General features: G+C 41.1%; 1 protein-coding gene across 3 annotated transcripts in view; it reads left to right on the plus strand.

Annotated features, from left to right (window-relative positions):
- adam12b (ADAM metallopeptidase domain 12b) overlaps positions 1-22,630 on the plus strand; it is a 103,571-nt gene that overhangs the window by 61,577 nt on the left and 19,364 nt on the right. For all 3 annotated transcript variants that reach the window (XM_061744941.1, XM_061744942.1, XM_061744943.1), the window contains 6 exons: positions 1,387-1,535; positions 16,320-16,497; positions 18,550-18,639; positions 21,607-21,802; positions 21,898-22,006; positions 22,431-22,629. In XM_061744941.1, the coding sequence (XP_061600925.1) occupies positions 1,387-1,535; positions 16,320-16,497; positions 18,550-18,639; positions 21,607-21,802; positions 21,898-22,006; positions 22,431-22,629 (921 nt within the window). The remainder of the gene's footprint in view (positions 1-1,386; positions 1,536-16,319; positions 16,498-18,549; positions 18,640-21,606; positions 21,803-21,897; positions 22,007-22,430; position 22,630) is intronic.

Consider the following 22,630-nt stretch of genomic DNA (forward strand, 5'->3'; position numbering starts at 1 on the left):
CACAGAATCACAACACAGAGTAAATGAGCTGCCCGTTATAGCACTTGACAACCCGCGCCAAATCACAAAGTGGTCATTAGTCCAATACCATTACGCCTGAGCCCAGATGTTTAGCTCCCAGTGAGAGATGTGTTTTCGGCTGGCCGCCGCTGCGCCGAGCCTTCTACAGATGTTTGTCTTCCCCGATTCTTGCATGCAGCAGATGGTCTGGATCGCGATTAAAGAGCCGCATAAGCAGCGAGAGGGCGGTCAGAGGAGATGATCTGTTTCTCAAACCACACTCGAGCATGTGTTCTGCCCCAAATCTTGTATTCTGGTTATTTATTCTTTCATCGCGGGTCTTATTGCTTTTTCACTGCGTGGCAGAATTGTTTGTCACATGAATGGAAAGCACATCAGAAAAAGACTATCAAAGCACTTCTCAGCTGTAACCAACACATCAATTTCTTGGCTTCAAAACAATGCTTCAAAGTAATCGCCGTGACTACCAAGAGCTGTTTTCATTTACGCTGATATCGCTTTTAGTTTTGAGCTCTTGGCTTTGAATACAAGACGTAACATACAGAAGCACACCACGCTGATAAACATGGTAGTGATAACGCGGGGTTTTCCCATCCTTCCCGTTAAAAGGCAGGGTGCAGCTCCCAAGATGCTCTTTAACCAGAGCAGGAAGTGGCTCAGCTGCTCCTCAACTTGGACTGATGACCTTCCTTTCCAAAGACGTATGTGATTTCCTCATGTAGGTGACAGAGAGCCACAGTACAGTAACATGCACAGTACAATGGAGGGGATCTTTTACTAATTGTTAGCTCAATTAGAATTTAAAGATCATTTCTATAATGAAAACCGCGTCGAGACATAAAACCACATGCAAAAATGTGTGTCTTCAACCACGTCCTACCGTTTTTACCCCATTTGCTGTCTCAACTTGACACACATCCACAACCAGACTGATTTAATATGTCAGTAACGCTGCTTTGTCCCAGTCCCTCTGTCTGTAAAACTACTTGAAAGTGAAATTTCCATCTCTTAGTGCCACGTGAAGGGCAGTTGTCTTTCTTATCAATGAAGTCATACGGGGAGAGGTTTATGCAGCTTTGTGCAGCAGATGTCTCTACTGGCAGCAGGTATGATTTGGTCTGCAGGGGTGGTGGGATGGCTGATGAATCCAGGCCTCCATGAAGAGAATAAATAATAGACGAAGGATGAGGGGGGTCATGTTGAACAGTTACTGAACCACTGCTTAAAAACTGTCTCCATTGATGTTTGTATTTTCTCCCTTTTTTTTTTTTTACTTCTTGTTGTTTGCGAGCTTCAAAGCAAACTGGGTAGAAATGTGCATAACTAACATTCTGGGTGCCGTCTTTTGTGTTTTTTTTTTACCAGGATCACTCTGAGAACCCACTGGGTGCAGCCGTGACTTTAGCACACGAGCTGGGACACAACTTTGGCATGAACCACGACACCCCGGAGCGCGGCTGTGGCTGCAGGATGACCGTGGACCGCGGAGGCTGCATCATGACGCCCTCCACTGGGTGAGATTCTGGTGATGCTTTCAATTCACAAATACAGCGTCCTCAAGGTGCAAAACAAGAAAGCCTAAAACGCCTCAGAAATTAGAGACATTTTTAGAAAAAGTTTCAGAAAAAAACGCAAACAGTGAAATGCTTGAGTCTAAAAATAAGAGCCTTCTAGTAATCACAACAAAACTAAAAATAACAGGAATATTTTAGAAAACTTTAAACAAAATAGAAACAGAAAATGTAATATTTCAGAATATGCAACGATGTAATAAAGGAACAGCAGAAGTAAACATAATGAGAACTACGAGAGAGAAAGCAGAACAATAAATAATGTTTCAGAAACGACAAAAAAGGTCCTAGTTTCTGAGGGAAAAAAACTACAACAAAACCGTGACTTATCAGAAAAATAAATTAACCAAACAGGAATTAAAAATAAGACACAAAAAGACTTTTGTGTCTTATTTTTAGAAGATAAATATGAAAGAAAACATGTCTTTGGAGCTGTTTACCAAGATGTAGTTGAGCCTGTTGGTCTGCTGCCTGCTTTGCTGTGGGTTTGAATTGAAGCATCGGTGTAACGTACTGGAAAAAGTCACATTACCCCTTCAACCCTGTGTCATTCTGTTGGTATTTGAGCTTGAGCCAGCAGCTGAAAGTCAGCTTGATCTCAGTTGTTGTTTAAAAAGAATACATGACATCAACTACTATGTGCTGTTTTTCCTGCGTGTTTGGAATTTCCTAAATGAAATTAGTGACCGGACTGCTGTAATGCACTTCTCATCGGGATTCTTGGCATGAGAGTCCAAAAGCTGTAACAGACAAAGAACAGCCCTGCCAGGATCCTTACGAGAGTGCATAAACATAATACCCATCCTCAAATGTCTGCATTGGCGCCCCGTGTCCTCCGCAATTCACGTCAGAATTGCTCTCCTGACTCACCGGCGCATTCGTAAAAAATGCTGCGAGCTGCCTCAAAGAACTCATCACACAGCAAACGTCATCTCACAACCTCCGTTCTTGAAATAGCAACCTCCTCCGTACCCCCAGAACTAAAATGCGGACTACGGGAGATCGAGCTGCCTGCATATAAATAATAAAGCTATTGATTAAGCTGTACTGATGCTTAAGACTGAAGCGTACACGTAATTTCAACTTTGTGCATAACTCGGGTGTCCAGACAGTTTATTTGAAACTCAGCTGAGCTTGTGCTCGCACTGGTGTTCAGCTTTAAGCACGGCTGTGTGTTAAACTCAGTTGTTGTGGTTGAAGTAGTAGCCGTTTAAAGCCCAGCTACGTCAGTTACACCCTAACTAACTATTGTTGCTGTGTTTTCTGAAAGTTTGTTTCCCTTCCAAAACTAGGGGGGGATAAAGTTGATGTGAGGGCAAGGTCAGAGAAGGTTTTAGAGTCAGAAATGCTTTTTTAAATTGAAATGAGTTACTTCAGGCTAGGAATGGGCGATATTTTACCGTTCACGATAAACCGTCAAAAAAATTCCCCACGGTAAGAATTTGTCTCACGGTAAAAACGATAAATTCCTGTTGATGATGTTTTTGTGTAAAGTCGAATTTATGGTTCTGCGTTGTGTACGTGAAGGAAGGAAGGAAGGAAGGAAGGAAGGAAGGAAGGAAGGAAGGAAGGAAGGAAGGAAGGAAGGAAGGAAGGAAGGAAGGAAGGAAGGAAGGAAGGAAGGAAGGAAGGAAGGAAGGAAGGAAGGAAGGAAGGAAGGAAGGAAGGAAGGAAGGAAGGAATGAGCCAGAAAGAAAGAAAGAAAGAAAGAAAGAAAGAAAAGAAAGAAAGAAAGAAAGAAAGGAGCCAGAAAGAAAGAAAGAAAGAAATGAGCTAGAAAGAAAGAAAGAAAAGAAAGAAAGAAAGAAATGAGCCAGAAAGAAAGAAAGAAAGATTTGAGCCTGAAAGAAAGAAAGAAAGAAAGAAAGAAAGATATGAGCAAGAAAGAAAGAAAGAAAGAAAGAAAGAAAGAAAGAAAGAAAGAAAGAATGAGCCAGAAAGAAAGAAAGAAAGAAAGAAAGAAAGAAAGAAAGAAAGAAAGAAAGAAAGAAAGAAAGAAAGAAAGAAAGAAAGAAAGAAAGAAAGAAAGAAAGAAAGAAAGAAAGAAAGAAAGAAAGAAAGAAAGAAAGAAAGAAAGAAAGAAAGAAAGAAATGAGCCAGAAAGAAAGAAAGAAAGATTTGAGCCTGAAAGAAAGAAAGAAAGAAAGAAAGAAAGATATGAGCAAGAAAGAAAGAAAGAAAGAAAGAAAGAAAAGAAAGAAAGAAAGAAATGAGCCAGAAAGAAAGAAAGAAAGAAAGAAAGAAAGAAAGAAAGAAAGAAAGAAAGAAAGAAAAGAAAGAAAGAAAGAAAGAAAGAAAGAAGAAAAAAGGATAAATTCCCGTTGATGACGTTTTTGTGTAACAAACATGGCGGATCTTAGAGCGAGATAGATTTATAGTTACAAAGGTGGAGTTGAATTGGTATTTTTTTTATCATCATTTTTATCGTTATCGGGAACAATGCCAGAAATTATCGTGATACATTTTTTTAGTCCATACCGCCCATCCCTACTTCAGGCAGCACGGTGGCTTGGTGGTTAGCACTGTTGCCTCACAGCAAGAAGGTTCCCGGTTTGACTCCCTGGCCTGCTGGGGGTCTTTCTGTGTGGAGTTTGCATGTTCTCCCTGTGCTTGCGTGGATTCCCTCCGGTTACGCCGGCTTCCTCCCACATTCCAAAAACATGCATATTAGGTTAATTGATGATTCTAATTTGCTTGTAGGAGTGAGTGTGAGTGTGTCTGAGTGTCTATGTGTCCCTGCGATAGACTGGCGACCTGCCTCTCCCTGTAATGAGCTGGGATAGACTCCAGCAGACCCCCGTGACCCTACAAAGGATAAAGCGGGTAGAAAATGGATGGATGAGTTACTTCAATTCATCAGATCAAAACCGAAACAAATGAGCTAATATCCACTAGATGTTCAGGTTGGATCATTGTTGTCTGCTCATGACGCTTTATTGTTTTCATATGTAATGTAAGAGAAAAGGCTCAGAAAACACAAATACACAGACTTTGGCCTGAGACCAAAGCAACTGCTGCAGCATTCTGCTCCTGTAGCCTGAGTCGTTGAGATAACAGAGCGGCGGCGAGTGATGGACTCTTTGACTGCTAGTTAACAGCGAGCAGATAAGACCAACCCTGGACGCAGTACCAGATTTCACCCTTGGTCTGGTGCCAGTCCTATTTGCCTGATAGTGGATCCCGAACCACTGATGAATGTGGTCAGCATGAAATCTGCAACGCTGCGAAGAAGACAATAAAGAACTGAAAGATGCAGTTACACTCATTAATGAATGAGCAATAAAACAGAAAGCTGCTTATGTGAGGGATAAACAGAAAAAACATGCATCAATGTGCAAAAAGCCTTGTGCTACAACAGTCAGCGTATGTTGCATTAACAGCAATATGGTATTATCTGACAGGCTGAGCAGTTTAGTTCAGAGCAACAAGTAGATATGTGAATATTTGACACTCTCCCTTGTGAGTGTCTAGTATTTACTTTAGTTGTGGGTATTATTAAGGAATCTGACCCACCAGACATCGACTCATGATATAAATGCTATACTATTTACTTAAGTAAAAGGTAAAAAGATTCCAAGCTGAATAAAAGATTTTGCTCATTCGTTGAAATCGCTGTGCTTAGTTTTTTCAGTGTAAACGTTCAGGCTTTAAAAGAGAGATTGGTAATAAAATTAGCTCTCCAAAAGAGGTTTTCTTGCACATTTGTTCCTTCAGAAATCAGTTCTTCCATCATTGTTTGTCAGGGACACTCCTGCTGAAGCATGGATTTAACATCAAACTGTGGTTTAAGCAAAGAAAGCAAAGAAAATACAAATAATAAGAATAATATTGATTAATGATTATTAATAAAATATGGATTATTTTTATATTAATAATAATCTGTAAGTGAAATCACACACTGCCAGTAAACATATCTGTTTTCAGTTGCTCCCTTTAATCAGCACAGTGGAAGAAACGACTGCCATCTCCTGAAAACATGATTAAATAAAATCAACTAATAGACACAAATAACATAACTTGGTACATGGCACAGTTGTTCCAGGAAACCTCCAATAACCGTCATAGTTTTTGGATTCAGAGGAGGAAGAATGCTTTCAAAAAGCCTTTGTTTGTGCAGTTCTTTGCAACAAATCTGTTCTTCACATATTGGGATATTTGTTTGACTAAAAAATAGAAAGAGATAAAGAGCAAATATATTTAACATTAGTACCGCTGAAATAAGGCAGTGTAGTTTTGTTCAACAGCAGCCTAACATGGAGACTTTGCTTTAGATGACACTAATGACAGTTTCATCCTAATTGGCTGCAGTGGGTCGTAGCATTATTTAATCATTTAATTAACAGAAAAGGTGAATGAGGATCAGTTCCCTTTGTTCCTTTCCGTATTCTCAGCGTCATTATTATGAGTGTTGATTTAGCGATAATTCGTGACCTTTTTGCCTGATACTCACTCCACTGTTCGTGGTAAAAGATGTGGGATAAATTCATGCATCAACTGATTTTGTCGATGCACAGATACAGAATATAAATTTTCTTTCTAATTGTGCTTTTCTCATTGTTTAATTTTAGTTCTTGTGAAAATTATTATTAATTGTTGGTTTTGCTAAGACTCGACGTAGAAGCAAAATCTCAATGAAGAGTTTATAATGTGCATATTTGTGTGTGAATATTTGCGCCTGTATAAACTCAAGCACTCCATTTATTATTGATCCTGTCTGTTTGTTCACAGTGGAGTTTGTTTCAAAGCTGTGCTAATTTTCTATCAAATTCATTTTTTCAGTTTTACATTTTTATTTCTCATCTGTATGTTAATTCTTCCAGTTTCATAAGAAACAGATATATGCATTAAGTCAAAAATTGAGCTAAAATGCCAAAGCAGTTTATGAAAAAATAGTCAGACCTCATAAAAAGAAAATAGTGTTTACCCCTACCTTAAGAAGCAATAACTTGAAATAATGGTTTTCTGTATGATGTTTTTAGTTTCTGTTTCTTTGGCCAACTTTTCTTTGCAACTTCCCTTTAGTTCGTGGAAGTTTGTGGGCATTTGTTCATCCACAACTCTCCGTCACAGCATGTCAGTTGAGCTGCAGAGTCGAATTTGGGTCTCTTCTTGTTTTATTCATTCATTTTTAGACTTGCTGGTGTACTTGGACTCATTGTCCTGCTGCAAAAAGGTTATACAACCTTATATTTGTCCCTAGAGTACATTTGTATACAAAGGAGTCGTAATTGTAAGTGGCACATGTCCTGTGGCTGAAAAACAAGCCCAAATCATTACCATTCCACCACCGTGTTTTGCAGTCAATAAGACAGGGTTTGTTTCCCCCAGATATGACACAGTACATGATTGCCAAATAGCTCTGCTTTGGTTTAGTCCATCCAAAGAATATTGTGGTTTCAATCTGCAAGCCTAAGATACGCTGGCGTGTTCTTTTTAGAGAGAAAAAGCTTCCTCCCGACAGTCATAATTGCATTCTTTTTTATTTTAACCCTACAATGCTGGATGTATCATATTGGATACCTGGATTTCTGAGACCTCTGCACCACACACATTACAAAAAATGTATAATTTGAAGAAAAGAAATAAACAAAAAATACATAAATACAATTTCTCTTGTATTTACAGTAACACAACACAGATTTGTTTGTTATTTATGATTATGATTATTGTCTAGAAACTGTTTAATTATATGGTAATAAGCACTTTAAAAAAATAATTTTCTGTGCATTGATTCACAAGTCTGGCTTGTCTTTTAAAGGGTTAAATAACCTCGCAGAGGCAGACCTTGGCTTGAACTGGCTGGGATGAAGATTGTGAACTATTTTGAATGTTTTCTATTATAAAGATAATTATTGTCATTGTAGAACAGTGAACTGTCATTGTTTGGAAACGAACTTCCAGCCTTCACAAGAGCAGCAGCAATCGGTTCACTACGATCATTGCTGATGTCTTTCCTTTCCCTTCATTGTGTTAACAAACACTTTAACTGTCCAGACCAGAAAACCACCAAACATCTACTTTTATTCAGTTGACCACACATGTTAATGAATATTCAATAAAGTATATAAATTAGCAGTACCTGGCTGCTATTTACCATCTTAATTCCTATGGAAGCAATGCTTCTGCTTTCTGGCTTAAATTTTGTCAAATTGATCATGACATCTTGTGAGATCTCATTTTAAGACCTGGAAAGGACAAAAAGGATTTTCATTACCATGCTCCCATAAATCCAAGTTAAAAAATTGAAAAATGGTGAGTGTCTCATTGATTTCCTTCGCCAGCTCCGGTTTGTAATGTAAAAGCAGTTCCACACAGTGACAGACCCACAATGCCTGAGGTGTTTATTAATACATACCGCTCAGGTTAAAGGATTTCCACCTCTCTTTATAATTCCTCTCAGTTTTGATAAACATGTACTGTCTTTCCCTCCGATTGTCTTTGGATTTGTGGCATAAAATTTCATCCCTGGATTTAAATCATGCAAAACAAAGAGTGGAACATTTCCTGTAAAAGAAACAAATGATGTTTGGCATGTGCACTTCAACCCCTGCAACCTAAATATTTCTTTGGTATTACAATTTGAAAGACAAGCAATTAATAATTTAGTGTTCTTATGGGGATTTCCTTTGATTTAAAAGCAATTTAAAGGGCGAAAGATCAGCTGTGTCGTCTAGACAGACTTGTTGTCCTGATGATATCAGGTTTCCTGCATCAAGCTCAGAGCCACCAAGCTCATAGTCCGGAGTTTATTTTCCCAGACTTCCAAGAAAGCTTCAAAGAAGCTGAACAATTTCAAGTTAGCCAGTTATCGTCCAGATGGAACTTCTCAAAGTAAGAGCATGAGTTTACGACATCCTGTTGACAAAACCAATAATGACATAAACCAGTCCAGTCCAATTTTATATATGTCTGTTTTTATTTAATTGACATTAGCAGCCTTCCGTGACCCTCAGTCCAAAGGTCTCTGTAATGTTAAACACTTTGCTCTATGACAGTGCAGCACAGTTGACTCCGTATCTTGGATATTCTGAGCTTCGACTTGCAAATGGGGAAGAGGACATGCTGCATCTAAATGATGTGATTATCACTGACAATGCCAGCTGCAATCAGGGCTGGAGCACACTGAGAGAGATCCACAGAGAGGTGCTTTATGCCTCGATAGACAGGCGAAGCGGCGAAGCCGTGGTTTCATTTGACTTTTATCTCTCTCAGTGGCAGTGCGGGAAGAGGAACACAAAGAGAGATGGCAGTGGGGAGAGAGAGAGAGAGGCAAACCCTCGAAAGACGACTATGAAGGAATTATTTCGGACTCACGTGGGAAAATATAACAAGAGTGCGAGCCACAGAGACTGGCCACGAGAGAACTGTGACTCAACAACAGGTGAAAACTTGACAATGAAAAGGAAGAGTACACTTGTATATTTTGAAGTGAGGATGTCTTTTAGGAGCGGAGTTAAGAGCACATTAGGAGTAAGAGCATAAGTACTTCCTTGTGTTTGTGGATGTGATTGAAACAGGGAGCTGTGGCTGGACTTTTAGACCAAAAGGTGAAAACCTGAAAGTACAAATTGTCATCATCTGTATATGTTCTGCTGTGGAGGGCAGCAGACTGATTGCAGGTAAAAGTTAGCAGTGAATTTGCCTTCTGTTATGCTTTATTTTGTTTCTGTTGTTAAATCACTGTAGGTCTCCGTCAGTGTTGCGCCCTGACATTTGCTGAAAGGTCAGCGGTGCTTAGAGTGGGCCGGATGCGTGTCAGTCTGCAGTGCATCTTTGAGACTAGTAGATGTAGTCCGACGTGAGTCAGAGGGCCTGCAAACAGAAGAGCTCTTTATAGTCCCCATTAAACCATTAACCCTGCCGTCAACAACCTTGTTGCAATCATCACCCATACGGATATTCCTTCATCTTCTCAGTGGTCTCAAGTGCAAAGATGACGGCCAGTAGTGGATACACGGCAGGATATCCAGGAAAAGCTGCATGGTGTCTGTTTCTCATTGAATTGTAAGATTGTTTAGTATGTGTTCTTGAAAAGGCTTCCCAACATAAGCACCCGTTTAGTGTTAAAGGCGTCATTTCACTGCGTGGACGGGAGACAAGAGAGGGCTGCAGTCAAGATTGTTTCAGATCGGATTCTGATGTAATGAGATCAATCAAACCTATCAGCCTATACACAGTTTCCCATGTTTTTTGTTATTATTGTGACACACGAGAGTGCTAAAATGCTTTATGGGATGTCTGTGGTTTGTTCTTCATCACGTCTATTGGCTGAACAAAACGTGTCTCCTGTTGCACAGAAATCAGTCCAGTTTGTGCCTGGCTGAGTGATTGCCACTAATCGTTTCTCTGAAGGTCTCATCTATGGCAAGCCTTTTGTGCCACTATTAGAAATGCATGATTTGTTATTTTTGGATCCATAAAACGGCTGCTTCAGTTCTGATCCCTTTCTATAATCATTCACCTTCAAAGGCACCTTTAGAGCATACAACAGCAGCGATTATTGCATGTCACATTGTGAGGGATGAGTCTCGTTGTAGCTCATCATGTGACCAACCTGTCAGTTTGAGCCATGTTGGATAGCGCTATGAATGGTTGGGGAATTGTGTTTTAAGTTGACACATCCTTTTTCCCCCCAAAAAAAATCTTAATTCAAAACCGATCTGTTACTAGTTAATAAATGGAGTTGGTTATTTCATGTCATTATGAAAGGTCTGTCTAAATTGTATTGTTTTACTGTATTTTGTCCGAAAAACTATGTATTTGCCCTCACTGGGTGTTTCTCAGAGCTCAGCCAGACACCCGGGACGTCACCTGGATAGCAGGCTGGACTGCAGATCCATCTCTGATGCGTGTACAGAAACAGACGGAGCAGACTGCACCTCCAGAGGAAGCTTTGGTCCTTTTGGTCCTTTAGTGTTTGGTGTTTGTTGCAAGCTGTTGCACATCCTCTATCTGTCTGTGGTGGAGAGAGTGCAGTTTTATCTGCAGTCCTCTGTTGGGGCGTCAGAGCTAGTGGCTTTGAAGAACAAACCGATGAAGGAAGCTGACTCTGAGCCGCTCTGGAGCTCCTGGAGCTGATTGTGGAAAGAAAAATGTTACACAAACTGCTAAATACTGTGGACATGCTGCACATCTTCTAAACAAGGTATTGATTGACTCCAGCTCACTTCCCTCTCCCACAGTTTGCTTTGTGAAATCACTACCTTTACATTTGTTTTGGAGGTAGAAACCATTAGTAATATCACCAGGAGCAGTCATTGATATGATAGTATCCTCATTGTGCTGTGAATTGTGTTCTTTCTTTCTTTTACTTTTTATTTTTGTTGAGCTTTTTGCACCTTTTGGAACTTTTACGTTGTTCATATTATAACAGTGTAGGCCAGCCACTCGGACGTGTTAAAAAACGTACTGAAGCATATATTGACACACTTGAACAAATCAAACCTCTTCTAAAACAAAGACATTAAAATACAATATAGACATGGTAACATATTTTAGTTTTTTAGGTACATGCTGTTAAAAACTTGTTTTTCCTCAGTGGCATGGCATGTAACACTAAACCTTGTTGGGTTTTTTTTCAATCTCACAAGATAACCATACAACCCTGATGCAATAGATACGTTTAACAGTATACATTACTCAGAATACAAATAACAAATTAGCCGTTCAAACAATAACAACCGGCAGAAAGGGTCCCAATTAGACTCTTTGTAAGTGTTGAGTGAGGCCAAATTATCTCCCTGGCGGTAAACTATGGAGATGGAGCAGGGCTCGAGACCAATATTATCCTGAGACAACCCACACACTCTGCTCAGCTAATTTCCTGGATAACAGGGCAGCCGTATGGCCTCAGCTGAGATAACATACTCATTTACCGTGGCTCTGCTGCTAAATGAGATCCGTACATCCGAGCTGTTCCCGTAGCATTTAAGGCAAACTGGTTAGCTGAATTTATTAGTTTCTTTGGGAGAAAAAGGGGCTTAATAAAGTTTTTAGCTTTAAGCCCCCAAGTTTGTTCTCAACCAACTCTGGGAGAGAAATACCCTGGATACCCCGGTGGCCACATTATTCATGGGTTTAAATGTGTTTTAAACCGGTTGCTGCAGGGTCATTAGATGCTCTCTCTTTGTTTTCACATTATTTAATTTCCGCTCTCCGGCAGACAGTCGCAGCCATTCGCCCCGGGGCACACAAACACTTGAAAAGTCCCACAGCAGCAGCCGATTTGTGCTCCTCTGTGTCTGGACAGGATTTCCCTTCGGTATATTTGCTCGTAAAGAAGAGCAACAAGCAGTGGGTGACAGAGATCCTTGCAGCATCCCCGGACACCCAGTGGAGCTGTTAACGGGGATCGCGTGGGTAGCTGTTACCTGGAGGAATGTCAGCTGCAGATCAACGGTGCGGCTCAGTTGTCAAAGTCCTGCCTGTACGCAACCCCTTGACCACAGCTGACCTCCGTTAAAGGGAACCCTGCATATTAAGACATGTAGTCCCTAATTAGCCACAATTGTTCTCTTATACTAAAATATGTTGTTAGAAACACATAAAATAATCTAATTGCTTTAAAAATCTACAATGTTTATTACATATTTTGACCTGCGGGAGGCGCCATGTTTTACCTGCGCAATGTATTCTGGGGGCGATGACGTAGACCGGTGGCTCTGGGAAGATAAGCCCCATTAGTTTAACTGGGACAGGTATCTAAAACATAGTTGAGCAGCTCTCTCCCGGCCGTGGAGGCTGACGAGGGAGCCCATAAGACGTCTCGGTTCAGGCAAACTGGATCAAAGTTCTGTGATGCACGGGAGATCTGCAAAAATGATCAATGTTGTGCGCATCTTACCAGTGCATTAGGCTCCTGCGTAGACGGCGTAGCCTACGGCGTAGACGGCGTAGGCTACGCCGTAGCCTGCGTAGGCTACGCCGTAGCCTGCGTAGCCGGGGCTCTACAGCCCGCAGCGCTCCGCCACCCGCTCGCCGCTCTCCGCTCTCCGCTCTGCGCTCTGCGCTCTCCGCTCTGGCCGGGATGGAGACGCCGGTGAGCATAGCCCACCCCTGCCCCCCCCTAAAACCGGCTTCGGGTGCTGGGTCCACCGTTTGATGACAGACCAGAGGAGGGGACTGGCCCCGGACTTTGACGAAACGGGAGGCGCAGACTTCGCTTCAAATAGGCAAGAACATCTTTATTTAATTTAATGACACCAGATCTGGCTGGGGTTTTTATTGTAGCATCAGTTATCTGCTAGTTGAAACGTGTGGTCTGTTAGTCTATCTGAGTTTTATGGTGTTTTTATAGTTCATGCTGTATGGGGCTGCACTTTTTTTTAATTTTATTTTACTTTTTTGTAGGTGCGCCGTCACCTTAATGTTCAGCTGTGTTTTCATCTGTGTTTCTGGTGCGCCGTCACCTGTTTAGCTGTGTTTTCATCTGTTTCTGGGTGTCAGAACAGTGGACGGGGGTTAGCAGGTGCCACCGTGTGACGTTACTACCCAGAACGTAAAAAACAATGGCGACCTACATGTTAAATTATATTTTCAAATTTTATAAAAACGAAGACATCAACAAGGTTTTTTATATCACATTGTTATAATTGATACCAACATTTATCTTTTAAGACCTACATGTCTTAATATGCAGGGTTCCCTTTAAAAGGAGATCATTTACAGGGATATCTGGAGTCCCACCGTGGGTGCAAACTTTACATTTTCAAAGGTGAAAAGGTCTTTACAGAGTTGTTTTTGAATTGCTTTAATTTCAAAAGCCAATGTTAGGATTTGATTCTTGATTTTGGGTCATGTCTTTCTACTCTCTCTCCATTGGTTTCTCTTTAAATGGGCAGACTGACTGAATGCAAGACACACTTTAGTCTAAGATATCACTATGGTGAAACTGTTTTAATTTTTTTTTCTTCCTATTAGTAACAACTAATTTGTCCAGACCGGTTTCATTAGTTCAGTTTTTTAATGACTGTTGGAACACAATTTAGAAGCAATGTCTGATTTTCTTCCGTCAGTTATCAGTAAATTATTATTGATAATTACTCTTGTCAGTTTCAGGTTATTTCCACTAACCATTATGGGGATTTTTTTTTTTTTTTTGCACTTGTGGCCTAAATTAAAAGTAGGCTGGCAGGAAATGGGTATAGAGAGGGGGGAAGACCCACAGGAAAGAGTGATTTGGGATTTGAACCTGCGCTGCCTGTACAATGGTAATACCTTCTGTAAATGGCCCCTGCTCAAACCACTGATTCATCCAGGGCCTTCCTTTTTATTTCTTTAATGGAAGGGGACCGGCAAATGTGTCCGTATACTTGTGAATTTAACAGCATAATATGATGAAATGTGTTCTTGATTAATGCTATGTGAAAATAAGTGAATAACCTGCCAAGCCTCGTTGCCCCCTAGGACTCGTGCTGTATTCTGCTTGTGCTCCAAGCAAAGAGAAGCTGTATGAATACTGATGGGACTCACACAAAATGTGCTTAATCTCGCTACTACTTCCCATGCAAATCTAATATCAACAAAAGGAAGCAGATTTTTTTTTCTCCATGATGAAATGCAGCTGCCCCAGATTTTACCTTTAAAGTTCAGTTTCCTGAAGATGGACTCTGCCCGCCACCTGTGGACATTCAGCCTCGTTTCCTGAAGCGTGTCTGTGTTCTCTTATCGGTGTCGGGCTGCGATATCTACGACGGCTTTGGTCTGTTCTGTGCAGGAGTTTAATCTGCATAGCCTGTGCTTTATTTCATCCATGCACACACACACACACACACACACACACACACACACACACACACACACACACACACACACACACACACACACACACAGCCACAAGGCCATTTGTGTGAGTGTGTTATAGTGGTTTACGACTGGATTATGCAGGTGGACAAGAGTGGACAGAGGCAGGTAGATTGGCTTCTGGTAAAAGAGAGACAAAAGCAGCTGACATTCAAAGGCAGACCGTGTGAGAGAAGGGTGACTGTTGGAAGAGGATGTTGTTGTTTTTTTTCCTGGTTTTTGTGTATTTCGAAAAATCAGTTTTCCTTTGGAAGGAAAAAAAATTGATTTTATTTTTTTCCACCGCATGCTTCCACCGTTATCTCCAGCCCCTTCAGGAGGAGCCTCGCTATAGTCAACCACACGAGTAAAATATCCATGCAGCTGCCGCAGCCAAATCCCCCTTAGGCAAAGGCAAAGCAACTATGTCCAACAACAGGCTCCACAAACATTTTTTATGTCATGTTGAAATTTCACAGATCTGCCCTGTCAAGCCTCAAGCTTTGCAGTCTCCACGCCCCGATGTGTTTGAGGACCTCGGTCAGTCTATCGCTGAATAAGTACGTGTAGGACATGTTTGTGTCGGAATTTAAGCTTTTCAGGCTACCAGTGCCAGCTCCCTTCCTCTGTGCCCTGCTCGCTGCAAACCATCCCTCCCCGCCACCCGGAAACCTTCACATCCTCTTTTTGAGAGAGAGAGAACACATTCTCCCCATTTTTACACCCCAAGCTTTTTTTTTCTCTGACTGTCTTTGCGATGCTGTCCATGTTAGCTGGCATGAAAACATCAGAGCTGCTTATGTAGCTGTAATAAACTGGGTTATTAGCATCACGGGTCGTGTAGCTTGTGTTTCATACATGTGATATGTTGGATGACCTGGGGAAAGAGCTTCTCCTGCTCCCGGCGTCACATGAAAGTGCTCGTGTGGTACTGGGATTGGTGGCGATGTTTATAATTTGTGTCAGGCAGAGAGGGGAGAGCTGGTGTGGAGTACACCAAACTAACCTTCACAGTCATGGGCAGAACAGTTACTGAACGTCAGAAAGATACTGGGGGATCTCTTGACCTGCCTCGGGAGTCCCAGTTGATAAAACTGTCACTTTCTGGCTTGTTTTCTGCTTCTTTTTTTTTTGCCCTCAAGTTCAAACGGCCAGGTTCACAGATATCCGAGGACATTCATCTTCTCCTCAGGGGTCCAGCCAGTCCTGTGTCGGATGGTTGTTTGCGACGTTTTTGCAGTAATTCCAAGTCTTGTACAGCCACTCACTCTGAGCCATTACTTTACTTCCTTAATTTGCCTCTGCATAGATTTGTTATTTTGGTGTATTTCATTCCATTTCACTACTTTTCTGCCTTTTTTTTTTTTTTACTAGAGCGAGAAGGTCATTCCCTCAAGCTTCGCTGCTGTTATTCGTTTATCTCACAGTTTCATCTTTAAAGTTATAACTTTCTGTTCCTTTCAGTCGGAAATTCAATTTCCTTCTTTCTTAAATTATACGATAGTCAGCACTTCAGGTAAGTGATACCTCCAAATGAAATTACTGCGGTAGAAATTACATGGTTTTCAGACTAGCTGTTTTACAAAGGATTCACATACTCAGAAGCTCACACAGAAATCATTTTCATCCAAAGTAATACTCTTCCCTCCAGTCAGTTACTTAAATGGTCCCTGCTCCAGGCAGGATATGCCTCTTGAAAATGCAGTTGCACAAAGAATGTCTTTTGGTATTTGGTGGATATTGTTTGAGACAGATAATCTTTTAAACTGGATCTCATACAATGCCAGTAAAGCAATGGATTTGTGTGAAAAGCTCAGTATGTGTTCTTGTCCAGCACTGTTATCAAATGCCGTTTTCTTCGTCATTGTTGTACCTTCACAATGATGTAAATGTAACCATCATCTCCCTTTAATTTTCTTCTCTTTGTTCCGCCTTGTCTCCTTCTAGGTATCCATTCCCAAAAGTGTTCAGCACGTGCAGCAAAAAGGACCTGGCGGCCAGTCTGGAGAAGGGCGTGGGGATGTGCTTGTACAACATGCCGGAGGTCAAGGTGCTGTACGGAGGACAGAAGTGCGGCAATGGCTACGTGGAGGAGGGAGAAGAGTGTGACTGCGGGGAGCCGGAGGTAAAAGTCTTAGCAGGGGGTTTTCATCCTCACCTGCTCCACTGGAGCGCCGCGGCTCCTACCACTGAGGTCATACTGGGCAGCGCTTCGTAACTAAGTGGAAACCATCAGTCAAAAAGTACATGATTTTTGCCAGCTGTGCTTGGATTAGAGTCAGCATGCCAAGTTTGGTGAGTCAAGTTAAGGGAATTTCAGAGGTTTTGGGTAAGCCTCGAACTAAAAGTGAGGAAGAAAGCAAATCACAAAGCTCTGAAAGCCTCAACAGCCCAAAGACTGTTTTATAAAAACTTCAAGTCAAAGCTTTTCTTGACATTGTTATTGTATTTTAAAATCATTGAAACATAATGTGCCAAAACATAAAAGAAAGAACAGAAAACTGCTTATGGTCTCAATATAAATGTTTCATTGACATCATACCCTTACTCAACATGCTGCCTTGGCAATGTCACATCTTTGATGAAGGCCCATTAATCAAACGGCCGTCCAGCGGTGTGACAAAACAAGCAAACAAAAATGCAATGGAGTCAGAGTTGAAACGGGCTTTCCTTAGTTTGGTCGTTCAAATGTGTGCGCTTGCTTCAATGCTCACACGCAGAGCACCATGGGATGTGGCATGACAGTCGCATGTGGGAAGCAAGTATCGTGTAAGTGCAGCCAAGGAAGCTGCGTGTGTCAAGCAGAGCATGAACACAGTCCCCAAGACCTTTTCCTGGAGAACATTAGAAGGTCAAGAGGGTGAAAAATGTCCTTTACAGTCTTTGTCGATGCTTGTATTCCCTAACGTTTGGATAAAAGCGTCTGCTAAATGACAGTAGTAGTACTAATAACATTTCAGCCTTTATTTGGTGACAGGAAACTGAGGGGAGACTGGCCTTAAAAATAAAGAAGTAGTGATGAAAACAGGTATTTAGGTAGCAAATCTATATTCCTTCGCCTGATTCTTCTTTTTTTTTTACATCTTTATTAAAGATGTAAAGATTTTCAGATATTTGAAGTTATAAATAAATCACCGTCAAAGATTTGGACCGGTGTTTCCGTTTTTCACAGGAATGTGGTCTAATCTTTATCTGTACATTTAACATTTATAGCTGCAACATTTAAGAGGATGCAACATTTTGTGCAGGATAATTAATTTCAAAAGCTATTTATTTTGGAGGTCCTGAAGTTGGTCTGTTAAGCTAAAGGAGTTTAAATATTGATAGAAGCATTAAAGTTTAACGAGGAGTCTGTCCTTCCTGAAGATGATGAGATGTGATCAGTTTCTCTAGAGTCTTCACTCTGCTTGTTGAACTGCAGATACACTCTTCGGTCTTTTCATAGAGTAATGTTTATTACATTTGCTAATTAGATTGTGTTATTTCTTTTGTTATTTGGCTGAACTGAGTCTTAAATATACGACGTCGTGGGTGATTATTTATTTGAGCGGAATTACGGCAAAGGCCGTCATCGTTTTTATGGCGCCGTTGGGTTTAACTCGCAGAAAAGAAACAAAAAAATTAAGTGTGTAATTTAGATTTTCCAACTCCATCTCTGCCAGTAGGCCTGCTGTGACCTCTGTGACAGCGTTTGATCTGCCAGCCCACTCAGACCTGGAGATAAAAACAGCCCTGTCTCTCTTCTGTAAACAATAGGCTTACATCAGAGCCAAGTGGTAAACAGTCAGTCATAAAACAACTCTGAAAATCGACGTCCAGCGATCCAGCTGCCTGCATTTCCCAACCAACAACTCGTGTTTGTACCTTGGAGCCCCACGTGGGAAGCAGCCATGCTGTTGCAGTTTTCGTGGTAGCGCTTATGTAAAGCTTAAAACCTTTTTCCTTTCTGTTTCCCATCTTTTATTTATAAACCCACTTTTTTTTCTTTTTTGGTTCATTATAATAATTTGTTCCTCTTTAAACGCTCAAGCTTTTGGAGAATCTCCACCTCTAAAACATGCCTCCCCGCAAAGGTTTCAGGGTCAGCGCAGGAATCTCCAGACAAGGAAGCGTGTTCCCTTGACCTGCAGGTCTTTTATCTGACAGGGATCTGTTTCTTTTCTTTCCTTCCTTCCAGGAATGCATGAACCCCTGTTGCAATGCCACAACATGCACCCTCAAGGGAGATGCTGTGTGCGCCCATGGACAGTGTTGCGAAGACTGCCAGGTAAGAGCTTTTCATGCAAGGTACTTGGGTCTCTCGCACTCTCCTTCAACTGTAAATGTCCTCATTCCACTTCAAATAAATGCACATCACCTTGAAAGGAAAAAAATGTCTAAAAGATTACCTTCATATCCATGTAAAACTCTTTTAATTTTCAGTTGAAGGTTATTGAGAGGCTCTTAGAAGTATGTTGATGTGTATGATTAATATTTTGAGTGCGTACATTTCAACTATGTACATTTACCAGAGAGGACAAGTTTCAATGGAGGGCAAGTTCAAGTTAGATAACCTAAAAGCACATTGAACTGCTCTGTTGCTGAAATATGCTATTCAGATAAACTTGCTTGCCTAAACTTGGCTTGCCTAAGTTTTTCTCCCACTTAATTAGTCATTTTTATTTGACATGAATATTTGCATGGGCTTTGCAAAAGAGTTATGATGCGGAGGATGATTAAAGCCTTTCATGTTTTTCCACGTCTGTACACAAAAGCGTGTTTGACCTCTATTGCTCACTGTTTGAAGGTTAAGCAGCACATTCTGAGCATTTTTTTCTGATTTATATATGAATAGAATTTATTCATGAACATTGAATTGCAGTTTTGCGTGTAATTCTTACATTTAAGCTCGAGCTTCTCTTTCTTTTAAACGACTGCAGTCTCGCTGCAAAAATGTGCAAGTCTCAAATGAACACTTTCGCTTCTTGTTTTGATCTGCGCTGAGAAAAAGAAAAAAAACATCAAAACAGTGTACTGGAGTTAATTCATGCACAGCAGAGGAGAGCAAGTGTGGTAAGGTCACTTTACGTGGATTTGTGGTATTAGGAAAAATGCAAAATTTATAAAAAAAACAATCATTTACACTTAATCTCAATAACCTCAATAAACTATGTTTTCAGACTAAATAAATACATGTTCCCTGGTTTATTCATTTACTTTTGTGCAATAATTAGTGTATAAGATTGGGGTCAGCACAACTAATCATCCTGAAAGTGCAGTTTGGATCAAGGAAACCACCACCTGAGGATTTATGTAAAAGCTCTTTTAAAACCAAAGGTTTACTGGAAACCTTAAACCTTTTAGTGGATATAAAATGAAATAAAATCCCTTTAGCGCTTAAACCTTTTGTCATTGTTCTAAAATACTGACTGACTAAAATACTGACAATTCATACACTAAAGTGTATGAATTGAATTGAATGATATCAACAATAAATTATCTTCTCTGTGTTACCCTTTAACCAGATGGTTATCTTTTATATTTTTTTACTCCGTCCTCAGTTTTTACTCCAGGATGTCCTGGAGCATTGACGCACTAGTGGATCGAGTTTCTTTCTTTGTCAAAACTTGCCACATTTTCCTCAGGACCTAAAATAAATCCTTGATACGGCACGATCAGCCGTTTTGAACGCGTGTCTTCACACTTCTGTTCATAGCAGCTGGTTTTAAGGCAGCATCTCAACTCCACTCTGTCCCTTCACTCGTGGGTTGGGCCTATTTTAAGATTAGGGTTGCAGTTTTGCACCAGTCACATGCCTGGTAAAGCAATTGCAGCGTAATACAGGGTTAGAGAAACATCAGGATGCTGCATAATTCCCCCGAGTTCCCCGTCTGACTCTGTCATGTCAGAGTGCCCTGCAGCTCTGAATGGCTCAAAGAATGACAAATTTTCAGACTGGCACTGGCTAAAATCCAAGTAAGAAGGTTTTGGGTTTTTTTTTGTTAAATAAATTACAAATAATAGACAAATAAATGCACAATTGTAGCTTCTAAGCCAAAAAAAACCTCTAAACTGTCTGTTTTTATCCGTGCACCCTTTGTCGATTAATTATTTTTTGTCCTGATTCACGACGCTGTGGATAAACACACAAGCGCTGCATGACTTTTTCTGTCTGGATTCCCAGAACGCAGCCCTCACAGTTATCTGCGGATTCTTTGTTCATATCTGGAGCCCCGAGTGAGAATCTGACTTCAGATTTGGCATGCTGAAAATATGACTAAGGAAGATAACAAACAAATGCCTCCAAGAATTTCTGTCGACACTGTTGACACATGGAGGTATTGTTGTTTAGTTTTTTTTTTCTAAATGGCAAACACATCCAAAGGAAGTTTAAATTCTGGTCAAAATTGTTGTTTAAAATCTATCAAATCATTTCATAGTTGAGGATTTACTTGTGATATGTGCCAGTGACCATCAATAGTGACACCTTCAAAGCTTCGTCTGCTATATAAGTATATAGTTTTCAGTTTGCAGACCCAGACTTGGCTCCTCATCGTCTAACAAACAGACGAGTCACAGTAAAGGTGTTCAAGTGCCCCGGAAGAGAATAACAAAGACTAACCCTTTGACAAAAAAAATGAAAGCAATACAGCAAATAAATTCCTCAACTGTTTCACGTACTGTAGGCTCGGTTTAAAGTCCAGATAAACACATGGAGACCTCAGGACATCAACATTATAGTCCTGACACAGTACTGTCACTAGCTGGTGTCTCCACAACAAATGAACAATAAGAAACTAGAAAAATGTTTAAAAAAAAACGAACCAAAAAAAAACACTTTTAGTGGAATAAGTGACACAATGTATGTTTCTTTTAGCAATATTCCCATCAGCCTCTCGTTACTGATGCAGCTGTTAACTGAAAATATGTATTTTCCTTAGTATGACATTGAACCAAGTTAGCCGATTGCTTCCATCCACCTGAAATGGTGTTGTCCTGCTTTCTGATCTGAAATATAGATGCAGGCTAAATTGCACAACTCCTCGCAGTAATGAAATTCTGTTCTGTCACTCAGTGATGCATTTTCCTGCACACGCCAGATGCTGCTTTATTTGCAATACTCCCATCATATCCAAACGAAGATATGGTGGCATCCCTGCAGCGGTGAAGAGAGATGGATGGAGTCAGCGGCGGCGAGATTATGTTAGAGCGTCTGCAAAGCTGCTCAGTCACCTGTGTGTGTGTGTGTTTGCAGCTCAAGCTGGCTGGCACCATGTGTCGGGAGTCCAGTAACTCATGTGACCTGCCAGAGTTCTGCACCGGAGCAAGCCCTCACTGCCCGGCCAACGTTTATCTGCATGATGGACACGCTTGCCACAATGTCGAGGGCTACTGCTACAACGGTATCTGTCAGACTCACGAGCAGCAGTGCATCACCCTGTGGGGACCAGGTAAATCAGCAGCCACTTATGCATATTTTACATGAGTTAGTAATACCCCTCTCCTCCTTGATGACTCCATTATCCCCGTTTGCTCTGACGTGCAGGAGCCAAGCCCGCCCCTGGGATCTGCTTTGAGAGAGTCAACTCTGCAGGTGATCCTTATGGAAACTGTGGGAAAGACTCCAAAGGCTCTTTTGCCAAGTGTGATGCAAGGTAAGACCGCTGCTGGTGTCGCTGAGGTACCGAGAAGTGAGGCAGAAAAGCAGTCACCATGATGCTGTGAACTCTGATGTGTAGTCTTGAAACAAAGGTTTACATGGTTGAAACGGATAATTATGGAAAGATAGCAGCTCATTAATCTCTAAGAAACGGTTCATACATCATTTCATGCTGCTTCGTCATTTAATTGTTCTAAAAATCTTTTCCCTTTAGGTGAATTTGGTAATGAAGCTCTTTGTTAATGGATGTAATTGCTTTAATGGTGAAAGGCTCAGCAGCTCTCCTCAGCCCTCTTACATCTGGCTTAGAGGTTCCTTGTTCCTGTCCCTGATTGACAGGCCTGAGTTGCACTGCATGTTTTGAAATGTTTGTGCTCATGCATGCATGTTTTTTGTTTCGTCTTTTTCTTTCCATGCAGGGATGCAAAATGCGGTAAAATCCAGTGCCAGGGCGGAGCTAACCGGCCGGTGATTGGAACTAACGCAGTGTCCATTGAAACCAACATCCCTCTGCAAGAAGGGGGCCGTATTCTGTGTCGAGGGACGCACGTTTACCTGGGCGACGACATGCCGGACCCTGGACTCGTCCTGGCGGGAACAAAATGTGGAGACGGCAAGG

This window comes from Cololabis saira, chromosome 17, assembly GCF_033807715.1.
Source record: "Cololabis saira isolate AMF1-May2022 chromosome 17, fColSai1.1, whole genome shotgun sequence".
Classification (NCBI taxonomy): domain Eukaryota; kingdom Metazoa; phylum Chordata; class Actinopteri; order Beloniformes; family Belonidae; genus Cololabis; species Cololabis saira.